Source organism: Emydura macquarii, unplaced genomic scaffold (assembly GCF_026122565.2).
Source record: "Emydura macquarii macquarii isolate MOO-44397 ecotype Brisbane River unplaced genomic scaffold, CSIRO-AGI_Emac_v2 contig_1644, whole genome shotgun sequence".
Lineage (NCBI taxonomy): Eukaryota > Metazoa > Chordata > Testudines > Chelidae > Emydura > Emydura macquarii.
In genome coordinates, this window is record NW_027131781.1 from 17,644,586 (window position 1) to 17,668,964 (window position 24,379).

Sequence of the window (24,379 nt, forward strand, 5' to 3'; positions counted from 1 at the left end):
TATTGGAATAAGAATGCTTCTGTTGACCTAGCTACTGTCGCTAAGAAAACCCCCTTCCATCGCTGTAGTCTGCATCTACTGTATAGAGCAGTGTTTCTCAATTGAGTGTTTCTCAATTGGTGAATTTCAGGGTTCCATGAAAAATTGAAACCGCGCGCCGCCAAAAACAGCCGACAGTGCGCGCCGCCAAAAAGGGGAAGATGTCCCGGATTTTTCAGCGGAGGGTATCGCATGGCCCCGCAGAAGTTAAAAAAAGGTTCCACGGCCAAATTTAATCGAGAAACACTGGCATAGAGTCATAGTGGCATGGCTACAATGCTATAGCTATGCTGCTACAACACTTGTAGTGCAGGTAGGCATGGCTCTAGAATGAGCCTGTCTCTAAAGTCAATACACCCATTTAAATGAGCTAATGTGCTTTGCACTTAAGATTTATTGCACAATTAAATATAAGCAACAGATCTGCACTGCATATTGGCAACAACCACCCATACTTTGCATGTATGCAGTAACATCAAAGGATCTCAACATGTTTTAATTAATTTTGCCTTAGTACAGCCCTGAGAAGTAGAGAAGAATTAACTCTCTCATTTTACAGATGAGAAACTAGGCAGAGAGGTTAAGTGATTTGCCCAAGGTCTCAAAGAAAGTCTATGGCACAGCCAGGTGCAGAACTCAGGTTTTCACAAGATCCTTCTAATCTTTTGTAAAGCAGTGTGAGATCTATTAATGGAGAGCTAATTATTATTATGTTGATAAAAATGTAAATTTATTTTCTCCTATAAACAATGTAGAAATAATTTTGTTTATGTAGTATATATTGCTCTTTTAAAATGAGGATTTTGTATTGTACCATACATCATATAATTAGAAACTAAATGATAATAATCCTTTGCCATGTTAAATCAAGCTGGTTTTACAGGAAATGTAAGACCACTGATCCTGATTATTAATATATTAATGGCACTATGTACTACAAATACAAGTGCCATGAATATATTTGTAATCAGAAAGCAGATTTGTTTTACAAATCTTAAAATACTGATCAGTTGTATGAAGAGTAGAGACTATAACAAAAACACATTGTTTTACAATGCATTTACATAGTTTAAAAGCTAAAAATCTTTATTAAACTCTGGAGTAGTTCTAAAATACTGAAAATCCACTTTGAAAAGCAGGTTACTATGAAAAAGGTTCACAGATAAACTCTGTTTATAGTTGCCAAAAACAGTTCTTTACCTGGTACAATGATGTCTCCAAAACCCAGTAGTGAAAATGGCATTCCACATAATGTCAGTGCAGAGTATTCAAGTCTAGGTACTCTAATAACCACGGGTAACTGTAAAACAATATTTTTAAATCCCACATAAATTTAATCTAAAGCATGTAATTTTTTAAAGAACCATTACAATGATATTAGAACTATTTACTCATCTAGTTTATGAAAAACATGATTAGGAAGGATCTGAATTAAGAAAAAACAGGAACCAACAAGCTGAGTGTTTAAAACTTGATTTTAAAATTTAGAGTAGAAAGAACAAAAATGGATTTGCAATTCTACAGACCATATACATGAAAAAAATTAAGAACCATTTAACCATACACAATAGGAATATTAGATATGCATTGTTATCCTGACTATAAGCTATTGACCAACAATGATATCCCAGACCCTGAAGAGGAAAATTTTGACAATCAGGTTTTCCCCAAAAGAACAGCTTTTTCAGAGGATGCGATTTAAAGTCCAGTGAACATATCTGAAATACAATCCTTACTTTCTCATGGGGAGCTGAGCGTTCAGCAGGGACTTCCACCAAGTTTCCATCATTCTAGGATCAAACCCAAGTCAGTAAGTATTTAATACTTTAACGAAAGTAGCAAAAGCTGGCGATATTTTGTGAGAAAATTATACCTAAAAGCTACTTGAATTTACTGACTCTCCATAGCTAATTCAGTTAGTGTTATATACTGCACATATATATTCATATTATATTCAGAGTACAGAAAAAGACTATTCATACCTTTTCACTGTTTCCAAAAGGACCGGCTGCAACTTCAACCATTATACTTTCCCCATTCTGAAATGTAAGGTTATTTTTTAATTAGTGCTTTAATACTTATTTAAGTATATAGTGTTACACTTTAATATTACATGCTTGCACCTCAACATCCTGTAATCCTCTTAATGTACTATTGTATGCAGGATTATTTTGTCCAGGACATCATTCAGCAAACCCATATAAAATGGAATGCACTGATCCAAAATAGAAGCTGTTCAAATTCCAGCAAAATACACAGATGAATAAAGTAAAGATTTATGCTTTTATTTTGTATGAAAATACAGACAGACCTAAACTGGCTACTACATTTTGTTTTCTAATGAAAGCCACTAAAGTTTTTATTTGGCTGAAGAATTTGTTAGCAGTCTACTCCTCTGCCAGTGTATACTTGTTCCTTCTACTTTGAAACATGGGCTCTAGCAAGTAATTTGTGCCACAGCACATAAAAAAAAAAAAAAAAACCAAACCAGCATTCAACAAAGCATCAACACCTCAACTAATACATGGGAGTCTGAAAGCATAGGATGGGGCACAATAATAAAAGTCAGAATTTAGACAGGGCACAGTAATAAAACTGAGCATTTGGAAAACAGTGGGGTGCTGTATGACTTCAACACCCTTCATTAGAATGTCAACTATAGCAAGTAAAAACATCAGAGCAGGCACAAAACAGACACACAGTAATAATAATTTACTTTGTGATTCCATTTCTGAAGGATTAATAACCATCCTGAGGCTAGTTTTCCCCACCATTATATCAGTGCTTCTCACCTCCTACTTTTACTGTATCCATTGCTACTCTTTCCCATCCTCCAGCCTGCATTTAGCTTGGATCCACTTTCTCTACATTATTTCCATCCATTTCTCTAAGTTTCTAAGTTTAAATTGATGAGACAAATATTCCCGTGCAACCCTTCATTAAGATTGGTGGTAAACTGAGAAACTGGAGAAATTACTTAATAGACAAACTCTTGGGAGTAAGGGATTTTGAGTGTCTAGAATGGTAGCAATGGTTGGACAATATTTAAATGAATACAATTCAACACACAAAATATAAAATTTGCCAGCAAGCATCCATACCACAAATCTTTATCAAAACTGTGGACTTACCTTGGTGATGAATGGAGTTATGAAGACAAAAAACACGTCATACAAAAGAAGAAGACCTAGAAGTATCACACAAGACTGGCAAACAAAGAAGGAAACATTAAACACAAGTTTTCAAAGACTGCATGATAATTATCATTAATACATCAACATTTACTAACTGCCTATAAGTTACTTTTAATATTCTCTCATCACATTTAAGAAAACATTTTCTATTGGTAGTTTTAGTTTTTGAGCTATAAACAGAATGTTGTTCTGTCTCCTTTCGTTAATTTTTATGTTTTTGAAGAAAAGGAAACATTCTTTTTCAGGATACTTCAATTTGCCTCCGGTTACTAGTATTTCTATGTGCATATCAATATGCTTTATTTAGGTAAACTGTTTACTGTACCTTAAAGTTGGGCATTTTCAGTGTTTTAATAAAGTTTAGGCAGAAAGCAACTCCCAAGATATCTTGTAAAATCCAAGCCCACCTACAAATAAAAATTAACTTTTTTACATTTTATTTTTATGTATTTTTCATAGTAGGTTCGTTTGGTCTTGTTGGAAGAAAAACAAATAAAATTCTTATAATCTTACAGCAAGATACTTTAAAAATGACAGTAGTCTAGATTTTATATCTACTTATTGATGTTCATTAAAGGGACATTGTCTTTACTTAAAAAAAGTCACACTTCTAACCGTCTTTTATCTGCTATTGTAACAAGTAGTACTTAAGATTAATGAAAACAGTAGCAAAAATATATAATTTTGTATATAGTCAGCTTCTTGTTCTCCATTCATAGGCAGTGAGGCCCTGTTCATTCAACTTCTTGGAAATGGGTGGGCTGTTGTGCCCATGCTGAGCCTCAGCGGAAATCTGCAGGGCTGCAGTAGTCAACTCACTCAAAAGAATTTTCATGATTGGAACCTTAGTCAGTTTCCCAATTGTGTGGGTCTTTTACACAAAAGGCGAGAGAAGGAAGTTTTTTAAAAATGGGAAAATATGATTGTAAGCCCCACAAAAATGGGTGTGGGAACTCAGGTATTAGTACCTGAAAGTACTTTTAACGTTTTTTTTTTTTTTTTTTTTTTTTTTATAAGGAACTGACTAGATTTCAGGTTCATGGTGTTCATTTAAGGGCCTGATGCTGAGAGATGCCATGTGTCCCTAACTCCTACTGAGATCCCTTCAAGTTGAGAATTCTCAATACCTCGGGGCCAAATTTGAAAGCTGTTCATGGAGCCTGCTGCTGACAGTGATCTGTGCTTTCACACATCCACTATTTCATGTTTCCACCAATGCATATGAAATCAGCAGACAACTGCAGTTTTGTTGGTGTGGGGAAAATATATAGCAGGAATTAAAGGGGACTGGAGACAAAAGTGATTATAGACATGGAAAGACTTCTGCACGTAGAGAATTTGAAAAGGTTGGGAATGTTTAGTTTAGCAAGGAGACTAAGAGGACACATGATAAAATGCCTAAGAAATTATGTATGGTACACAGAAGGTAAATTGTGTGCTCTGATTCACTCTCTCATATATCAGAATAAGGAAACAGTGAATAAAAAAGAAAGCCAGTAAATTCAAAACTGAGAAAGGGAAATACTTTTCACACAATGCATAAACATCATGAAAAACTCATTGTCACAAGTTACTGTTGAGGTCCAAAGCTTAGCAGGCTAACAATATTAATCATTTACATAGATAATGAGTATTTTCTTTAGGTAAAATATAATCCCTTATGCATCAAACCATAAGGCAACCATTTACTGAGATCAAAAGAAACTTGGCCTTTGTTTTCACTGAACTTTTTGCACCAATATAGCTACTACATCAGTGGAAAAACCCCTATGCAAACACATTGCTCTGGTACAATGACGGAATAACCCCAGTTCGAAACAAACAGAAGATGGAGAGGTACAGTGCATCTACAGCAGAGGCTTGCACAGGTGTAGTTAAATATGAAAAGCAAAAAAAAAAAACAGTGTAGACCAGGCCTTCCTTTATGGGCAGGCTATCCCATAATTGTCCATTACAGCAGTTCCTGTAAATTCCTCTGTACCAACAATCATGGCAGTCAAGAAACCGGATTAATTGGACCAATGATTTGACATGGCAATATCTATGCTACATTTTCCATTTGTTATATTCCAACAGTATGGCATTTCATTATGTATTTGCTCTACTCTATGCGATTGTTTTCTCTTACAGAACTCCACACCCCCAAGCATTTTGGTTTGGAATATGGGAGGAGCTATATAAATAGAACTATTATAGCTGAACATGGACTACGTTAGAGCAGGGAAATTCAGAAATGCTAATTTATGCTCGTGTTATATTCCTGGCAGCAGACTCAAGATAAATTGCTTTGCACAAATTATCTCATATTCTAAATTAATTTAGTGCATTATTTCTAGTTAACAATCTTTTCCCAGCATTTAAGCAATTTATGGAAAGTAACAGAGTAATCTTAAAATCATTGCAATGCCACGAAGGAGAAATACTAAGATCTATTCCCTTACCCATACCAACATTAATTCAGGAATTCCTCATTTCCTTCCTCAATTAAGCCACTGGGAAAGTACTAATAGGTGGAATTTGCTTCGTCTTTATAAACTGCAGCACTAAGCTTATGTGTAAACAATCCATCCTGCAATATGAACATTATTTTCAATAAGTTAGCTTTTAGGAAATGGTGTTAATGAAAACACGAAAGAACTTATTTCAAGATGGCCCATTTACACATGAGCAACCTCCTCTGATAGAGAATTGTCAGACTCCCCTTACTGGCATGCTGTAAAGTACATCAACAGGACAGAGGAATTGGATGGGAAGATACTGGCAAAACAGCCCTCAGCCCCTCTCCTTTCCCAAAAAATCTCAGTCACATAGATTAGTAGAGCTATCCTGTGTGCCAACTCATGGCATGCAAGTGAATACCCAGCTCCTTTAGTTTTGCTTCTGTGATGCTAATATTAGTCTTATATGTTGCTCTGCACAAGGCTCCAAGTCATCAGGGTAAAGAGACTTGTTTTTAATTGAGGATAGTAGTGGAAGACCTATTAGCTTAATTAGTCTTTTCCAAAAAAGTAACATTTCCTGTTCTTGCATCCTCCTTTCTTCCTCATTCTTTCAGTATTTATTCTTCTGTTAAGTAAGAAGGAATTACTATTCCTATTCACTAAAGAAATTTAGTGATAACCACAGATAACCATGACTTGTATAGCATTGTTTTATTTAACACTACCAGTTCTTATCATTCATCTGTTTATTAAGTTTTATATATTTTTTAAAAACTAACAACAAAAAACTTAAAAAAGACTACTGTGCTCCAAAATTTTCTCTATAGATAGGTGATTTATACATTTGGGTTATTGTCCTCACACCCTTCAAAATTTTCTCCAAGATCATCACATACCTATCTTCATTTCGAAACACTGCCCAAACAACAGCTGTTGCTATGCAGAATCCAGCAAGAAAAATAAGTCTCACTTCAGTACTTTTGTTGCAACATGAAATCCTAAAAAATAAAATAGCTAAATTAATTGGTCTTCAATACAAAAAACCCCCACAATATAACACAACAAATAAAATATACAGTTACATTCAACGGAGGTGCTCACAAGGCATTCTCTCTCTGAGGGGTCCTTCACTTTAAAACTCATTCTGCTCACTTGCTCCAACAAAGTCCAGATTTATTAACTTTGTAATCACACTGCAAAGCTCTCAACAGCCCAGGAGAAAAGCAAAGGAGTGGGATGAGGTGGATATTTATGGGCAGTCCTTTGCTTGTTTTGCATTTTAGATTTACAGGATAGGCATCCAGAGCATAGCTTGGGTGACTTGAGGTATATTATAGAAACTTGGAGAAATAAAAAACATTTAACTGACAGAACAGTGCAAATGAAGGACTGTTATGGTTTGAAATGTGCATGGAACATTTTTATCAGGTTAAAGAGAGAAAATTATAATTAAATGTAGTGCAAATGAGACTGGTAGGTTAGGAAGAGCGTGCAATCAGGCAGACTCGTTATTAAAATGCCATACATGCAGTTCCATGCTTATCACTAATGCCAGAGCATGTCTAAAACCAGATGAGTAAAGACCGTAACACACTGCTTGAAAAATACATCTCATACATTATAATTTAAACCCAACACCCTGCCAAGAAAGCACAAGTGTGTTTGTTCAGCCATGGGTTTAAAGGAGCCCATCTTTCTTTATGCTAGTATTCCTTGCTTACACAGTAGCCCCAATGAAGTGAGTAAGGACTACTCTGGAACCACTACTTTAAGGTTTTGCATTTTTAAAGTTATATTCAAGAGCCCATCTCACCCTGCAGGCACCCTTACTTTGTGTTATAAATCTAAACTATTGAATACAATACGTAAACACCTGCAAACAAGCTCAAAGCTTACAGAAGTTTCTCAAGCCATTAGCACATTTCCACCCAGGAGTCTCAGTATCTACGGAAAAATATCCAAAACAAATAAACCACAACAAGGTAGAAAGATGTACAATACCTGCATTGCCCAAATGATATTTTTCTTATTAGTGCAGAAAGACAGTTGTACAGGCTCATTGCAGATGCCAAGCAGAAAACTGATATTATTACATACACTAGAAGGAGGAAAAATGAAAATAAATAAGTGACAAAATGTATGCAGCAGAAAGACACTCTGGCAGGAGGGAGCCAAGGGCTAGGAAGTACCTATGACAATAACAGTAACAGAATAGTGACATTATTCATGCCTCTTTAGTTGAGGCTGTATTGATAGGTTTTCAATAAAACAAACACTGAAACTTGAAAGGTCTGTACCATGCTGTAAAAATCCCACCAAGTGGAGACTTGAATTTGAACATTTAAACATCATTTTAAAGGAAAGATAAAGTTCCTGCTCACATATGGTTTTCTTTGCACCAATGCAACTAAGAAACAGAACAATCCTTCCTTGGACCACCAGAACCTAGATTTGTAAACCTTGTGGACACACTGAAAGACTCAACTTTTCTTGCAGGCTTTTAGGGAAGTCTCACAGGTGGAGGGGTTGAGGACTGAAAAATTGTTCAGGTAGGTTCTTATGAGATAGTTAAATAGAGTATCTTTAATTTCTAATAGGAGTCTCTTACTTGGAAAAAACTGATGAACTAGAATGTTGTATGGAAAACTGTGTATTATTAATTTTATGTTTTAAATTTTGAGAGGTGCCTAGATTTCTGGAAAGGCATCAGAAAAATAGAAAAAGTGAACAAGCAAATAAGACATAAAAACAAATATCTGTAGTTATTCTGTTTCCCAGCCAATCTTAACCCACTCCAAATGAAGTATTCATGCCTGTTCCCATGGAAGTTACTGGTGAAACATCCATTTACTTCAATAGGAGCTGGTAAGAAAGTTAGACTTTGGTAGAAATGGATACTTCATAGATATGCCCAATAGTTGAATTAAACACTAAAGAGCTATTATGTACTACCAAGCCTGTTCCTCTCAGTGCCCTTCAATGCTCAATGGTAGAGAGCCCACTATACTTTAACTCGTAACACGCCTGACAGTCACTATGCCTCACACTGCCATCATAATATGTTTCCAAAACGTATCCTGTAAGGTATCATATGTAAACTGGTGATGCACTAGTCAGGAATTTCATTGTGTGATGTATGTATGGGTTGTGTATAAAGAATTTATGTATGCGTGCTGGAAATATGTTCTTAAAACATGTTTTAGAGGCAGTGCATAAAACAAGTCTGCCCTATATAAGAGAATGTGGGTTTACCTGTCTGATCGGCTTGATTGCAGGCAGAATGAAAGTACATTGTAAACAAAGCAATCAAGTTAACCAGCAGAGAACAGCTTAGTGAGCACACTGTGGGACAGAAGCTGCACCCCCAGGAAGTCTTCCTGGCTCTTGAGGCAAAGACAATGGACTTTGGGGAAATATAGAGAGAGCAAAAAGACATTTTAGTTATCCATCACTTAGGGAACAAAGGAGACAGCCATCCTATGATTCTGTGAAAATTGGCTCCTCTGGCTGGGAGATGCTGGTAATTTGATGTAAGTGAGAAAACTTTATAGGCAAAGATTGTAACTTGCTAAAATTTAATTTTAGTCACTAGAAAGCATGTTTTTGTTTTGTTTTGTTTGTAACCAGGCCTGCTTCTTTCACTCTTGCCTAGTATCACATAAATTTATGTTCTTTATCCCTAAATTTATTCTTGGTTTATGTAAACTCTCTCAGTGCTGTTGTACTGAAGAGTGTGTGAATCTTCAGCTAAACTAACAGGCAGATTTACACCTGTCTCTTTGCAGGCAGCAAATTTAATAATTTCTTTAAGTGTCCTATGAGAGGGACTGGACATTACAGGTAGATGTCTCTGGGCAATTCAGGAACTGGGGTTCACAGATTGTTATCTGCAAGGGAAGGTTAAGCCTGGCAGATTCTCAAGGAATTTGCCGGCAAGGCAGATCAGACTGGAGTGTAAGGGAGCTGACAGAGTTTAGCAGCAGCACAGCTCTCACTTGCTAAGGTAGAGGGGTAACACAGTGGTGTCCTGTTCTGGGTGTCCTGAGCAGAGCACCACAAAACCATCAATGTGAAGAATAAGGATTTACACAATATGTTCCTCATGAGTCAGTTATATATAATCAAGCTTAATAAGCGTATGAGTTTCCCCCAAAAAATATTTATACCAAAACACATTTATTGTGTAATTAACATTTACATATATTTTAAATAGTGTTGCATGAATATTATTTATTCAAGCCTAAATGTGTTGAAGAATTCTGTTCTATTATGTACCTCAAAATATTTTCCTCTTACAGTACCATAAAAAAAAAGATCAAATACCAAAAATACTTCCTCCATTTACATATCTAAGAGCCTTAACTTAACAAGAATCAATGCACCTGTGCAACTTTACATGAGTGAAGTTACCCAGGTGAATAGCTGCATGTGAATAAGTCACATGCTTGTAATAGAAACCAAGAAAATCCAAGAAAATTAACGTTAAGCCAGACACTCCCTCTATACACTCTTATTGGTTTGTTTTTCCTCCACACCCATCAGATAATTAAAGAGCATTAGCATCAGATTTGAATTTCCATGTTTTTAAACCATTTAGGCCACAACATGAACCTGCTTAAAGAGTTCATTCCAATTATAGAAAGGACGTCAAATAAAATGCTCAAGAATGCCATCTAAATTCAAATACGTGGAAGGAATTTACCAAATAACCCAGAAGCCTAGAATAAAGTAAGATAGACCAAAAACAACCTATATTAACCTATATTATATAATAGGAACATAAGGTTGCAAAGACATGCACTCAAATGTTAGAAAGTGCCAGAATTATTATGGTTGCATAAGCAACCTTAATTCAGCCTCCTTGTAGATATGCATTATGACACAGTCTTTAATTACACAATTATACCATTTTTTCTACAGGATTATTCTGCCTCATTCAGCACACAGATGGACAGCGCTCTCTGAATGGATAGCTATTCAATATTTATTTTTCTCTTCACCATGTAATATATGATCCCTTACTTCACACTATCCAAACCCTTCATTGTTTACAGAATTATTAGTTCCTTTTATGGGTTTCTCAATGGTGCTTTCATTATAATATCTCAGCTCTTTACAAACTTTAATTTATTTTAACCACACACACCCCATGAGGCGAGGTGGTACTATCATCCCCATTTTGCACATGAGGAACTGAAGCACAGAGATTTAAGCTAAAATTGTCAGACATGTCCACTAATTTTGGATGCCCAACTTGACAAACTTAGGACCTAATTTTTTCCAAGTACTTTGCATTTTATAGTGCTTCGCGTGTGTGCAGAAGAGAACTCCCATGCACTTCTGTTGCAGTTGTGAGTACTCAGTACCTCTGCAAATCAGATCCCAGGAGTCTCAAGTTGGCAATCCAGACAAATTGGCAGGTGGGGGAGACATGGAAAGACAGATGCTGCTCCCCTGTCCATTTTTTTTAAAGTAATTCACCAATAAATTGAGGGGGAGTTATTTAAAAAAGGAAAGTTAGCTAAACTTTGACTCCAACTCTGAAATAAAACTAAATTCCATAAAACTATCAACAGTGACATGTAAGGAGAAAATGTATTAAAATAAATTCAGTGCCTTGCATGTTGATGAGTACAGAGGGGTAGCCGTGTTTCACTGTTTTGCTAAAAACAGACTGAATCCTGTGGCACCTTAAAGACCAACAAATTTATTTGGGCATAAACATTGCCCACAAAAGCTTATGGCCCAAATAAATTTGTTAGTGTTTAAGGTGCCACGGGACTCTCACTGTTATATTAAAATAAGAAATCAAAGGAGAATTATATATCACTTCTTACCTAGCCATTTGTAGAAGAAATAAAGTAAAACTAGCATGACACAACAGATTACCACAAATATGATAACTGTTAAAGTGGTGAAAGTAACATTTTCCTCTTTCTTTCTTCTTGTTTCTCTGTCTTCAGGGCTTGCCACTGCCTTTAAATCCTCACTGTATGAACAAAAAAGATTTCAGTTATAGACGCTGACCCTGGACTTTAAAAACAAAGTGTTTACCATGATCCCAATTTTTGTTTTATTAAGATTTATGTAGTCACTAGGGGCGCAATTCAGCAAGGTAATTAACCACATACATATGCATAAACCCACTGACTTCAAAAGCTAGACATATGTTGAACTACATTGCTGAAGTTGGTCTTGGTTTGTGAAATAACCCAGATAGCTGTAAGGGTAGATCAAGAAATACATTAATATTTGCTAGCCTAAATGAAAAAAACTTGAGTATTAATTCGGATCTTTCATAATACTATTACTGCAGAAAAATATGAAGTTGAAAGAAAAGGGTATGCCAAATTCCCATCATATCCTCTGAAATTCTCTCCCAAGACTTCACTTTTCTATAGGGCCATGCTGTTATTTCACAATAGATTATGATGATATTTAATTCCTCCTGTTAACCCCTGTTTCTGTGAAAAGGAAGGGTCAAACTTTAAAGAAGACACTGCAATAAAAAAGTCCAAGTTAGCTCTACAAGAACAGTCTTAAGCAACAAGAACACTGATGTCTTCCTTTTTAGGAGCCACTGGTCCAAAATCTGCTACAATCTGCATTAGTATAAAACCAGAGTAACAGCTTGTCTACATCTAAAACACCACAGCTGCAGCGCTTCAGTGTAGACACTCCTTTGCCAACAGGAGGGGTTCATCCATCAACCTAGCACTGTCTACATAGGAACTTAGGTTGGCTTAACTATGTCGCTCAGAGATGTGGATTTTTCACACTCTTGAGCAAAATAGTTGGGTCAATCTAATTTTCTAGTGTAAACCAGCCCTATCTGCACTGATTTCAGTGGAGTTTTCCTGCTTAAGCCAGCAGTGAATTTAGCCCAAGAACTCAAAACCACTGAAAATATATCTGTCATTGACAGGCATTTGTATTATACATAAAGTCTGGCAAGTGTTTTGGAACTTGTGCCATTTCATTAATTATCTGCAAAAACACTGTCACCAAAATCCAGTCAGTCAACCACCAGTTTTTCTGCCCCTATAGTCCATAATTAAAGAGGGAGGGAAAAAGACATAAAGCAGGGTCTCATTAAAGGTAACATTTCTTCAAGGTTATAATACAAATGAGCTCCATATTTACACCTTACCACAAGAAATAAGTACACTGAAATTGTTAAAGTGCTGCACCTAACAAAACAACTAAAACCCTTTAACCATACAGGCAAACTACACCTCTCTCATGGTATGGATGCTTGTGAAATTTCTCCTCTCAGACATCACACACCCCCCAATCCCAAGGCCAATATATCTACAACTGCTGAAAAGGAAACAGCTCTCTTAGACCTGGTCTACACCAAAGACATGCTGCTTTTATGAGGAACTGCATGGGATTCTCGGCGGTGACCCCACCACTGTACCACCACGCAGCATAGATTCCTCCATAGAATCCCAGTTCAGGATGAATGAGGAAGACTCTGTGGACGAGGAGGAGGATGAGGAGAACAGGGGGCAGGCAAGCAGGGTATTCATTCTCCCTGAGAGCCAGGACCTGTTTGTTACCCCAGAGCAGCTCAGCCGGATGCAGGGGAAGGCACATCTGGTGAGTGTGTACAGCAAATCGTATTGCTGTGGTTATAGCCCCAGTTCAGCTTCTTTTTTCTGTGAAAAAAGGAGTCTGTATGTTTGGGGGGGATGGGCTTCCTGGGTGTTGGTCCACTTAAGCAGAGAGTTACCTCCAGAACAGACTATTTATGTGCACAGAGATGCTCTGAGAATCCTCCGTGGATATCTCCAGGAAACTTTCATTCTTTTGCAATCCTTTGCAGAAGGTTTCTGGGGAGGGCAGCGTTATTTCTTCCACCACAGTAGGACACTTTTCTCCGCCAATCTGCTATTAAATAAGCAGGCATCATTGTGGAACATAGAATAGCATCATAAGGGCCATGCCTGTACCCAGATGCTTGCAGCAAATCTTCCCTTTCCGACTTGTTACCCACAGGAGACTGATAGCACACATGTTCACCTAGGGAAGATGGCGCAAGTTTACAGTACCTGACCAATGTAGCCACTGTGTGTTGTTCCCCTGGCATGGACAGTGTCCTGGGCCCCAACACAGACAATTCCTAGCCATGACATTGTTATCCTGGGTGTTAGGGGTCCAGGAACGGATGCCCCTATGTTTTCTCCAGCGACACTTCACCCACAGCCTCCTCCAATCCCTTTGGACCACCTCCTCCCAAGCCCGTCTTTGGGATGGTAAAGGGGAGCCCAATGATCGTGCTCCTTGTTAAGTGTGGATTGGGGAATTTAGTGCTACAGAGATTTCCCTATAATGGATGCAAGGGTCCCTTACTCACCAGGGCTGGAACGCCACTCCAACCCGTGGAATACGTACAGATTAGTATGCGGGTCTGGCATTGCCTGGTGAACATGAAGGGGAGTTCTTTTTACTTTGTAACATTGTTAGCTGGTCCCATGGACAAAAAGCAATGGAAACTTTGTGCTTTGCCCGCCTTACAGTGGACAGCTCGGCCTTCACCCCAGCTTCTACTCCTGTGGAGCGCCCTTCCCAGATTAGAAGGCGAAAAAACAAACTCGGGATGACATGTTCAACAAACTAATGAATGCCACCACGGCTGCTGACACAGAGCTCAGACCCTAGAGGATATTATTGTCAGAAAAACTGAACATGGACATGGAAAACAGAAAATCAGCCCAGGAGCGTGCAATGCACGAGGAGATGTTGTATATTATGAGGGATCATTCTGACATGCTGAGGCATCTGGTAGAGCTCCAGTAAGAATATACCAAAGAGGAACAAGAGGCACATGAGGTGGTGTATGCCATAAGCCTCTGCTCTGGGTGATTTTTGAAGAGAGAAGTAAAAAAGCTGCTGGTGACTTGCTTCTCTTCTGCCTACAAAGACAGCGGTATCTAATGACTTTCTCGGTTCTCCCCCTGTACAGACACCACCTACATACTTTCCTTCCACAGAGAGAACTGCTCTCCCCAGGAAGCACTGCTCTTCATACATGTTTCCCAGAGTCTTTTATCCCCACTTCTAGATAAATGATTACTCTCTCACAAGCACTGTCCATATTCTCTCAATGCCTCTCCTCTCCCACCTGTGGGCTTCCTTTTCTCATACAAGTCTTTACACCAAGACACCAACATCCCCTGTTCGCATACTGCCTATTCCCCCCACCCTAAGAAAGAACAATGTGGAGGAATAGTTTATCTCAGTCTGATTCCAATAAAAGAGAAAGCAAGGGAGCAACTTCAGCCAATTCTCTTCCATCACTTCCTTGCTGTAGCACAGACCAAAGGATATATGCCTGTTTTGGCCTGATGCTCTCCACCTAAACTATGAGATAACGGAAGGAAGACCTGAGGGCTGGCTTTTGCTTCCAGCTATATAGGATATGGGCTCATCAGACAATTAGCCTGGATTTAAACTGAGCCCAAGTAAAGAAGGGACCGAAGAAGAAAAAATATATATATAAAAATTGAAGAAAAACCTCAAGAATCCATATTGAATTAATGTTTATTTTCAGCATGAGGTAAACATGCATTCATAGATTATAAAACCAGAAGGGACAACCATGATCATCTTGTCTGACCTCCTGCATAACACAGGCAACAGAACTTCCCCAAATTAATTCCTATTTGAACTAGAGCATATCCTTTTAGGAAAAAAATCCAATCTTGTTTTTAAAAAGTTTCCATGATGGGTAATCTACCACAATTCTTGGTAAATTGTTCAAATGGTTAATTACCCTCACTGTTAAAAATGCGTGCCTTATTTATAGCCTAAATGTGTCCAGCTTCAACATCCAGCCAATGGATCTTGTTATACCTTTGTCTGTGAGACTGAAGAGCCCTCTATTATCAATTTTTTATCCCCTTGTAGGTACTTATTAGATGGTACACAAGATATCCCTTAACCTTCTCCTTGTTAAAATAAACAAACTGAGCTCCTAGAGTCTATTACTATAAGGCATGTTTTCCAATCCTTTTATCATGGCTCTTCTCTGAACCCTCCATAATTTATCAACATCCTTCTTGAATTATGGACATCAGAACTAGACACAGTATTCCAGTACCAATTGCACCAGTGCCAAAGGCAGGTAATGTAACCTCCTTACTCCTGAGATTCCTGTTTTATATAGCCAAAGATCACATTAGCTTGTTCAGCCATAGTGTCACCATAAATGTAGATGTAGTACAATACTGCATTCCACAGATGCAGTGGCTGTTTCTCTGGCATGGGGGCTTGGTTTAGAAAAGGCTTCCTACTAAACTATGAGTAAGAATACGATTTGGTCATTGAGGTCACGGATTATGTGAATTTCCGGGACCTCCGTAACTTCAGGGGCAGAGCTAAAGCAACTGTCAGCCCCAGGGCCGCTGTCGAACAGCTGATCAGCCGGCCAGCCTGCTAGAGCAGCCGGGCTGGAGCAGCTGCAATCCTGGCAGCTCTGTTTTCCTCCTTTCCCCAGAATATTTTTAGTAACAGTCAGGGACAGGTTGCAGCTTCCGTGAATTTTTATTTATTGGCCATGACCTGTCCCTGACTTTTACTAAAAATACCCATGACAGAATCTTAACCTTAACTACGAGTACCCTCTAGGTTTCCCCGCTATAAAAATGGGAATCATTTTTACTGTACTGTTAGACGGATGAAGTTTTTGTGGTTACTCACAAAGGCTAATATGAAGTCTCTTTGTCTGTCTTCCTAGTATTTCCTAGTATTCTTACATTTTCTTCACAGAAATGCATAGTTGATTGCCTCCTTCCCCTCCATGGGGATTTTGACAGATGTGACACACCAAAACACCATTTATACCCATGCCACTGTCCTGTACATGAACAGGATTTAAAAGATTCAAAAAAAATTTTCCTCCACCTTCAGTTACGCAGAGAATTTACCCCTATGAAGCATGAATGGCTATCCTAGTTTCCTTTCAAATGTTTATTGTAAGCTTACACATGCTTTATGCCCCATTTCTAGCTATACGAGGTAAGCACCATTTAATGGAATCTCAAGACAATGCAGGATGTTGTTTATTTATGCCTAACACAGTTTTTAAAAAAAAATATAAACTGACTTGCCAGGTTTTTTGAAGGTGAGCAATGAATGCAGATGAAATTGTGGTATTCAGTTGTCATAGCAGTATGGGGATATTCTCACACAGGCTTATTCTCTCTATTGGCTTTCATTTTCAATGTCATTAATTTATTTGCTAGATGTATGCCTTTTTGTAGTTCAGATTTCTGTTGTTTCTGAACTTAGCCCAACTCTTTATTGTGGGAATCATCAATTTTTAAAGAACTGGATATGCCTTTAGTGCTTTGCCAGGCACACCGGCAGGATACATTAGGTGAATTATATTTTAGAAGTGAAAGAGATAAAAAGCTAAAGCCAGTATGTAAAAGTGGCAGATTTCTTAATGTCCTAACACGTGTCTACCTTACATACTTATACAGTATCTGAGCACTTCACAATCTTTAATGTATTTATTCCCACAAAACCTCTGCAAAGTAAAGAAGTACTACTATCCCCATTCTACAGATGGGGAACCTAGGCACAGGGAGACCATTATGCCCAAGGTCTCATCGGATATCTATAGCAGAACAGGGATTGAATCTGGATCTCCCAAACCTCAGGCCAATACCCCAAGAACTGGCCCATCCTTCCTCTCATATCCATTACCACTACCACCACCACCACAGATATTTAGATTTGCATACTACATTGCTTAACATAACTATTATATGGTTTAATTGAACTTACAGCTCTGATACTCCACTCCAGTAGCCTCCCAGCATTACAGTGAGCAGAGCAATTAGAAAGATGACAACCATACTATAGTCAAACTCTGGCAAAGGTGGTGAATAGAGTGTCACGTTAATCCTAGTTCCAAGGGTCTGAAAAATGATAAATGTAATAGTTACACATAACAGAATAGGCTCTTTATGATAGGCACAGCATGCAGTGCTTATCCTGTTTTTAAAGTCAGAGGTCATCTTCACCGTCTGCTGCAAACTGGGTCAGAATATTGAGTGTGTCAATTTTACGAACCTATTACGAACAAAGAGGTACTATATGTGACAGATATGACAAACACAAGCATAACTCTGAAACTATTGTATCAAGTTTATAAATGTTATCTGCATTTTTGTGAGCTAGACCTCAGAAGCATGAAAAAGTCAAAGGCTTTTTATTGAGATGTACTAAACGATATGGGTCTATAGAATGTTTATAGACTTTTGTATCAGTAAGTCATGTGCATGTGTATGCAATCTAAGACAGTGGTGAATTGCTAATAAGTGCCAACTGCATTGAAAGTAAGTCCTATAAAAGGAAAAAGCACAGACACAAGGAGCTCGTAGTTTTTTCAGGAAAAGTAGTGACGAGATAAACAGAAAAATGAGTTTTGAACTGCTGAAGAAAAATCATCTAGTTGAAATTTGCAGAGAGAGAGAGACAGACCAGTTCTCAGGAGCTGACAAAAGCATATCCAGTTCACCTGAAACATACTGAGAACCTCAGTGGCAGAGAATCCAGCAGGAGAGGAAAATCTTGGTTACAACTCCTAAAGGACAGCAAGGAAGAGGACAACAGAGGCAGCAACCATGCTGCACCCAAACCAAATCCACCATTTCAGGCAAGTTCCAGGAAAGATATACAGGTAAAGAAAAAGAAGTTGCAGCTAGAAAGGGACAGACTGAACTTGAAAGCCAAGCTGCTTGCAGAACAAGAATGGGAGAGAACTGAACATAAGAAGCAATGTCAGCACACGAGCCAGAAGAGAAAGAAGCAGCATCAACATGAATTCAGCAGGAACAGACTGCACCAGTAAGTCCCTATTCCAGTAGACGGAGACAGACCCCTTGTATCTGGTGCAGGGGAAGGCATAGACTCCAAATTATTTCCTTGCTTTAGAGAGGGGAAGATGTATTTTTAAATACCTTTGAAATGAAGTGTAAATTGAAACAGGTGGCATTAGCAGACACACAGAGAAGGTATGGTGGTCTGGCTTCACTACTGTCAGTGAAGGCCATAGCTGCTTTCACCCATATAGACAGAGAGGACTATAAAGACTCTAAGCTATGTAAAAATGACTTATTGTGAAAGTTTAAACTGACCTCCCCCGTAAATGTACAGAAAGAAATGTTGTGGAGTTCAGAAAAAAGGGGACATGAATTATGCTGTGGTTGCAACCCAAATCAAGAAGTTCATTACAAACTGGGGAACTGGCTGAGTGGTCATTTGTTGGCCTCCTCAATCATGAGAGGTAATCACCATTGCGGAGGCCAACAAATTAATGGGTCTGGAATAATTCTGCAGATTCTGCTCCCCTGGCCTAAAATCATGGTTAATAGACAAAAATCCTAGAGATTGTGTTTAGCAGGGAAAATGCAGACCATTATGCCAATAGTCAACCTGGGGATGATAGAAAACACAATAGGGATGGAATGTCATCACAGATCGGGGACTGGGACCAAGCAGAGACCCATATTCAAGGAGGAGGACCTGCTCCAGTGGCAGAGAGACTACCTCAGAGGAAACCCTGGGGCAGATGCAGAAAAGTAATGTCATCTGTGACAAACTGCAAGGGGTTTCCTAATCCAACCACTGAGACCCAGTGCATTTCTGCAAAGCCATCCTGCTCCCCAACCTGACAGTTAACTGCATGACTGAATCTCCAGAGGGAGCGAGTTCAGTGGAACAGATCACCTGTTCCATATGATGTGCATGCTGACATGGATACACCCCAAACCACTGCACATGTCCTAATGCATCTCCTTGGTTCCCAGTGGGAATGGAAGGTGAAAGTTAATGGTAACTCTGTCATTGCTCCTAGAGAAAAAGAGAGTGAACTGCAGGTGCTGAGGTAGGTCAGCCCTGCTGGGATAATCACAGTGAGTTGCAAGGGGACTGCAGCCTAAATTCCAGAAGTGAGGGGACAGGGACACAGGTTCCTCCGCAGAGAGAGGTGACAGAAGCCTGAAACCTAAGAGGGCAGCCATGGAGCAGATCACAGAGTGCATCTGAGGTGCTGTTACACTAACATTATATATATATATAAAACGAATTGACATAGTGGGATAACAGCAGCATTTCCCACTGCTATGCAGGAGACTTAGATCTGGAAGCAACCTTATAATGCTGTGGGAATAGGTACTCCAGTGAGGGATACTACTACTTCTTGACCTCTAAAACAACTTGAGAATTTGTGTACCTGGCCCACATACCCATCCACTAGAATATATTTAGTGCCAAAGTACTCTGCACTGTACAAGCAGACACAGAAGGAGGAAGCTGCAGTAATCAAGATAATACATAACCATGGTATGGAAAAGAAATGCTGCAGTGGGAACACAGAAGGAAAGACAGACATCAGAAATGATGTAGAGGAAGAGCTAACAGATTTGTGAATAGCCTGGATATGGGAGAACAAGAGAGGAGCTGAACATGACAAGCAAGTTTGGACACAGGGAATATAGTGGAGTTGCCAGTAAAGATGGAGAAGGGAGGATTTAACAGTGAATGAATGGAGTATGCTAGCAATATGCTGATAATTATTTTACTTTCTATTCAAGGAATATCACATTTCAGCAAAATATAATCTCAATTATCTGAACATCACAGGGACATTTTGATATCTAAAGTAATTTTTGATGCAGTTAACAGAACTCAGGAAAAATTACCTTGTTTTGAATTAATGAGGTTCAAATAAGCAAGGTTGTATAATACATGAAAGAAAAGTCCATCGCTATCAGTTATCGGAACATTAGCATTATATATTGCACTGTCACACTATAATAGAGTGATTCAAATGTGATGTTTGTTTTGTCCTATATAGCATCATATATGTCAAAAGGAAGAATTGCTTGCTATTGGTCATGATATTTGCAATTCTAATTTCTGTTTTAATTCAGGGTCTCTATGGTCTTTTTCTAATCTGCATATTTCAATAATATTTAAAAATAGATCATAATGGATGCATAAGTGGACCACTGAAGTAAAGTCTGCCCAATACTATAAAATGAAGAATTACTCTTAACTCTTACAGATTAACCCAAAAAGGGTTAAAGAGCAGGTTAATGCTTTCATAACTGAAGTCCCAAACTCATTTATCTGAAACTGAAGATAAAAGAAGATAGATATTGTCTGAACACTTGAGTCAAGGAAAAAAATATAATGTAAATGTTTAACTGGTAACAACCTGATAAAAATATGGGACAGAATATTTTCATATAATAATCAAATATAATTAAGAAACAAAGACTTATACGAGTCATAAATGATAACAGTATTTTATCAGTCACTTACCTGCTGCATATCCATTATATCATTATATCTAACAAGGGCAACTGGAATGGTCACATCTTTAAAATCAGTCTTGTTACCTGAAGGAGAAGACTAAAACATAAAACCTATATGAGAGGAATTTACAGCATATGTACAGAACATTACTCTATTATGCAGATTATCCTCTGAATGCCCATATTTATATTCATAAACAAGAAACAGCAGACATGGTTCAAAACTTGAGAAACTCTCTCATACATTTTAAGGAAAACTATACTACAGACCCTCAAAGGCTGACATTACCAAACAACCTCTGAGTCTATAAATGTTTTATGCTTTTATGCAGATAAATAAAACCCAATAGCTTCACTCTGATAACCCACCTTTCAGAACAAGTTTAACTTAGTTTTTTAAATTAACAATTATCAATGATGATCTACTATTAATAATGTATTTTGCTGTGATGAAATGTATTTGCACAAACCGCAAATACAAGTATATAAAAAGATATCCAATATTTTAAAAGAGAGCAAGAAAAATAGGACACGCATGCATGGCAAATGATAAGACATGATCTAAAAGAACTCTCCTTATCTTCCTACTGTTAATTTTTCTCCTTTTGTTTTTCTGTATTAGTTAATTTTTTAGTTTTCTGTAACAATGATTGTGTACAAATACTGGATTATATTAATACTTAATATTTAAAATTTTCACTTAAAAGATTATACAACCAAAATTAGTAGAAAACTACAAAAGTGAGCCTTTTCATTTTGCAGTGTGAGTATAGAATATAGGCAACCACAGAGGTTAAAATACAATACATGCAACTAAGACTTTAATGCAGAGTAAGCCATAGAACGTTAGAACTTACTAGACGAGTTTTACTGGCAATCAGCACTATTTTAGCACCAAGACTTTGAGCAGTTCTCGCTTTCTCCATAAATGTGCAATTTCCCCTCATCACAACAACTGCCTTGTCCTTTATAACAGGAGAAGGAACTTCAGAATTATTGCAGAGCACTTGGGAGGTCAAGTCCTCCAAACGATTGGAAGCCTACAAAAATTAAAAGTTGTATAAAAGTTAAAACTAAAAATAAAAAAGATTAGTTTCCAATACAGTTTCTCCCATTTATTTATCACGCAAAAACACTTACTTACAACGAGTAAATAGGGCTAATAAGAAATATAATGAGTTAGCTCACTCAGCAATGTGGAATCAAAACAGGATATCAGAAGGGGGAGAGGAATAAACTTTCTGGGACATGTTCATGTGAATTCACTGCAATTCTAAGAAATCATGAAAACAATTTAAATGTATAGCAATACGCAACTAAATATACTTCAGATTTCTGAATGATTTTTAACCTCTTTCCAGCCTATTCCAAGACTAATGCTACTCTTTAAATTAGTCTTTAGAATACCCTTCTGATGAGCAGCAGACAGCAACTCTCTGGAGAATCCAATTGTGTCATACACAAATTTCACCAGCCAAAGAAGCAGTGACTCAGGCTATGTCTACACTGACAGCGCCAAATTCGCTGCCGTCAGATCGATTTATCCTGTTCGACCAAGTGGCAGTGAAAACATGCTCAATAGATCCGGAAGTCAAATAAAATCACCTGCCCAAAAAGCATAGCAGCACACTGGGGACGGCGTGCTAAACGGAAGTTACAAAGTCGACAGGAGTTATGCAAGTTACTCTGTGTAGCTTGCGTAACTCCCGTTGACTGCCGCCAAACTTCGCCAGCAGTGTAGACCAGGCCTTTGATACATATCCAAACTCTGGTTCTGTTGTAACACTTGCACCAAGACAGTAGGCTAGCCCTACAATAAAGTAGCAGCAGTAGTTTAAATAAGAACTCTCCATTATTTAGTTTTAGTTTTAAAAACAAACATATACTAAGTACTATTTAAAAAAATGTTGTTTTCTTTGGCTAGTCAAGTTACCCCTATGGCCAATGTAGCCAGTGGCCACAGCAAGTCTTGACAGAAGCATAGCCGTTACACTTCCTCTGATTTTGTACTGTTTCAGCCTTGTTTAGGAATCAAGGGAAAGAATATTTCTCTCTCGATCATTTCCAAACCTACAGCATTTATCAATCACATCAAGGGTACACAAAGGAAAGGAAAAATCTTCATTAAAATGCATACGTGGGAGTTTTCTAAACTTGGCTCAAGGATGAGTTCTTACCAAGAGTAAGGCACAGTGATATAAATTCCAACTAATCATTAAAATACTGCCACCTCAATACCCATTTGCAACAAAATATATTTTAGCATATATAGTTTAGTGTTTTACCCAAATGCACAGGCTGAACAATTTTGGCAATTCTTGTTTTAAACAGATCAAGTTCTAAAACAGGGTGTATTCCATACAAAACCACTTCACTCAAAGTGTCCCCAAAAACATTTAGCTGAAATATTTTTAAAATGTAGTTCATTTTTCTCCATTTGTGACATTTATATTTTTGAGATTCATTCAGTCTGGAAAACAACAAAAGTCAGTTTCACTTTCATTTATAGACATTTTAACTTTTTTTTGGTCAAGAACTGAATTGGTACTAAAACATCAGAGTTACAAATAGTTGGGGAGTAGAGTTTAAATCTAAACATTAAACTTTGTTGATTTTTATTTCTCAAATTTCATTAAAGTACTTCAATATCAGGTTTCAGAATTTTTTTTAAAAACATTTAAAATGTGGTGTCTGAACAGCATAACAGTATAATTTTAGGTATTGTGGAAGTTGAGCTTATTCTTAAATATATATTCACAGTGTTAAATTTAAGAAATTCTTTTTTATGGTTATTCTTGACAGAAGATAAGCCATGGTACCCATTTAGAAGTTATCCTAATGAGAACATAGTACTGAGAAAAACAAATGCTTTCTCCAATATCAATTCCACTTGATCCAAAACTGTTCTTGGTTTCATTATTCTTAGACAGTATAGCCATATAACTACTTACAACGTTATCCAGGGTCTTTGGAAGAGATATCCAAGAAGGATTGTAAAATATGCAATATTCCTTTTCCAGAATAGGACCATTTCCAGAAGCATGCAGTATTCCCTCCTGTGCACTCGCCTACAATATGAAGTATCTGCATTAGCCAACACAGTTTACACTATCAGTGGACAAATAATATTCTTCTAAATAAGAACAGGACAACTTAAAAAAAAAGTTCCAATATCCAAAAAAAGAAAGAACAGGTAACAAAATTAACCTGGACAACTTGATTTTGGTTGTATAACAGGTGGGAAAGTGGAAAATTGATCAGAGTTTGTATGGCTAATCACAGTAAGGGAACAGTGATGCTCAGGTACATTTCAGATGTGGCATATTCATTTTACAGACACACAGAATAGGCTGTGAAAAGCAACACTAAT

The 24,379-nt window shown here is 37.6% G+C and overlaps 1 protein-coding gene across 3 annotated transcripts in view; it reads right to left on the reverse strand.

The window, feature by feature from the left end:
• Positions 1–24,379, reverse strand: part of SPPL2A (signal peptide peptidase like 2A) — a 38,601-nt gene that overhangs the window by 8,962 nt on the left and 5,260 nt on the right. For 2 of the 3 annotated variants that reach the window (XM_067555765.1, XM_067555766.1), the window contains exons 2-13: positions 23,961–24,077; positions 21,867–22,049; positions 21,017–21,106; positions 17,471–17,604; positions 11,512–11,663; positions 7,676–7,772; positions 6,571–6,672; positions 3,559–3,640; positions 3,171–3,245; positions 2,022–2,078; positions 1,776–1,829; positions 1,240–1,339 (exon numbers count right to left, since the gene is read on the reverse strand). In XM_067555765.1, the coding sequence (XP_067411866.1) occupies positions 1,240–1,339; positions 1,776–1,829; positions 2,022–2,078; positions 3,171–3,245; positions 3,559–3,640; positions 6,571–6,672; positions 7,676–7,772; positions 11,512–11,663; positions 17,471–17,604; positions 21,017–21,106; positions 21,867–22,049; positions 23,961–24,077 (1,243 nt within the window). The remainder of the gene's footprint in view (positions 1–1,239; positions 1,340–1,775; positions 1,830–2,021; positions 2,079–3,170; positions 3,246–3,558; positions 3,641–6,570; positions 6,673–7,675; positions 7,773–11,511; positions 11,664–17,470; positions 17,605–21,016; positions 21,107–21,866; positions 22,050–23,960; positions 24,078–24,379) is intronic. The other variant, XM_067555767.1, reaches the window with a different exon arrangement.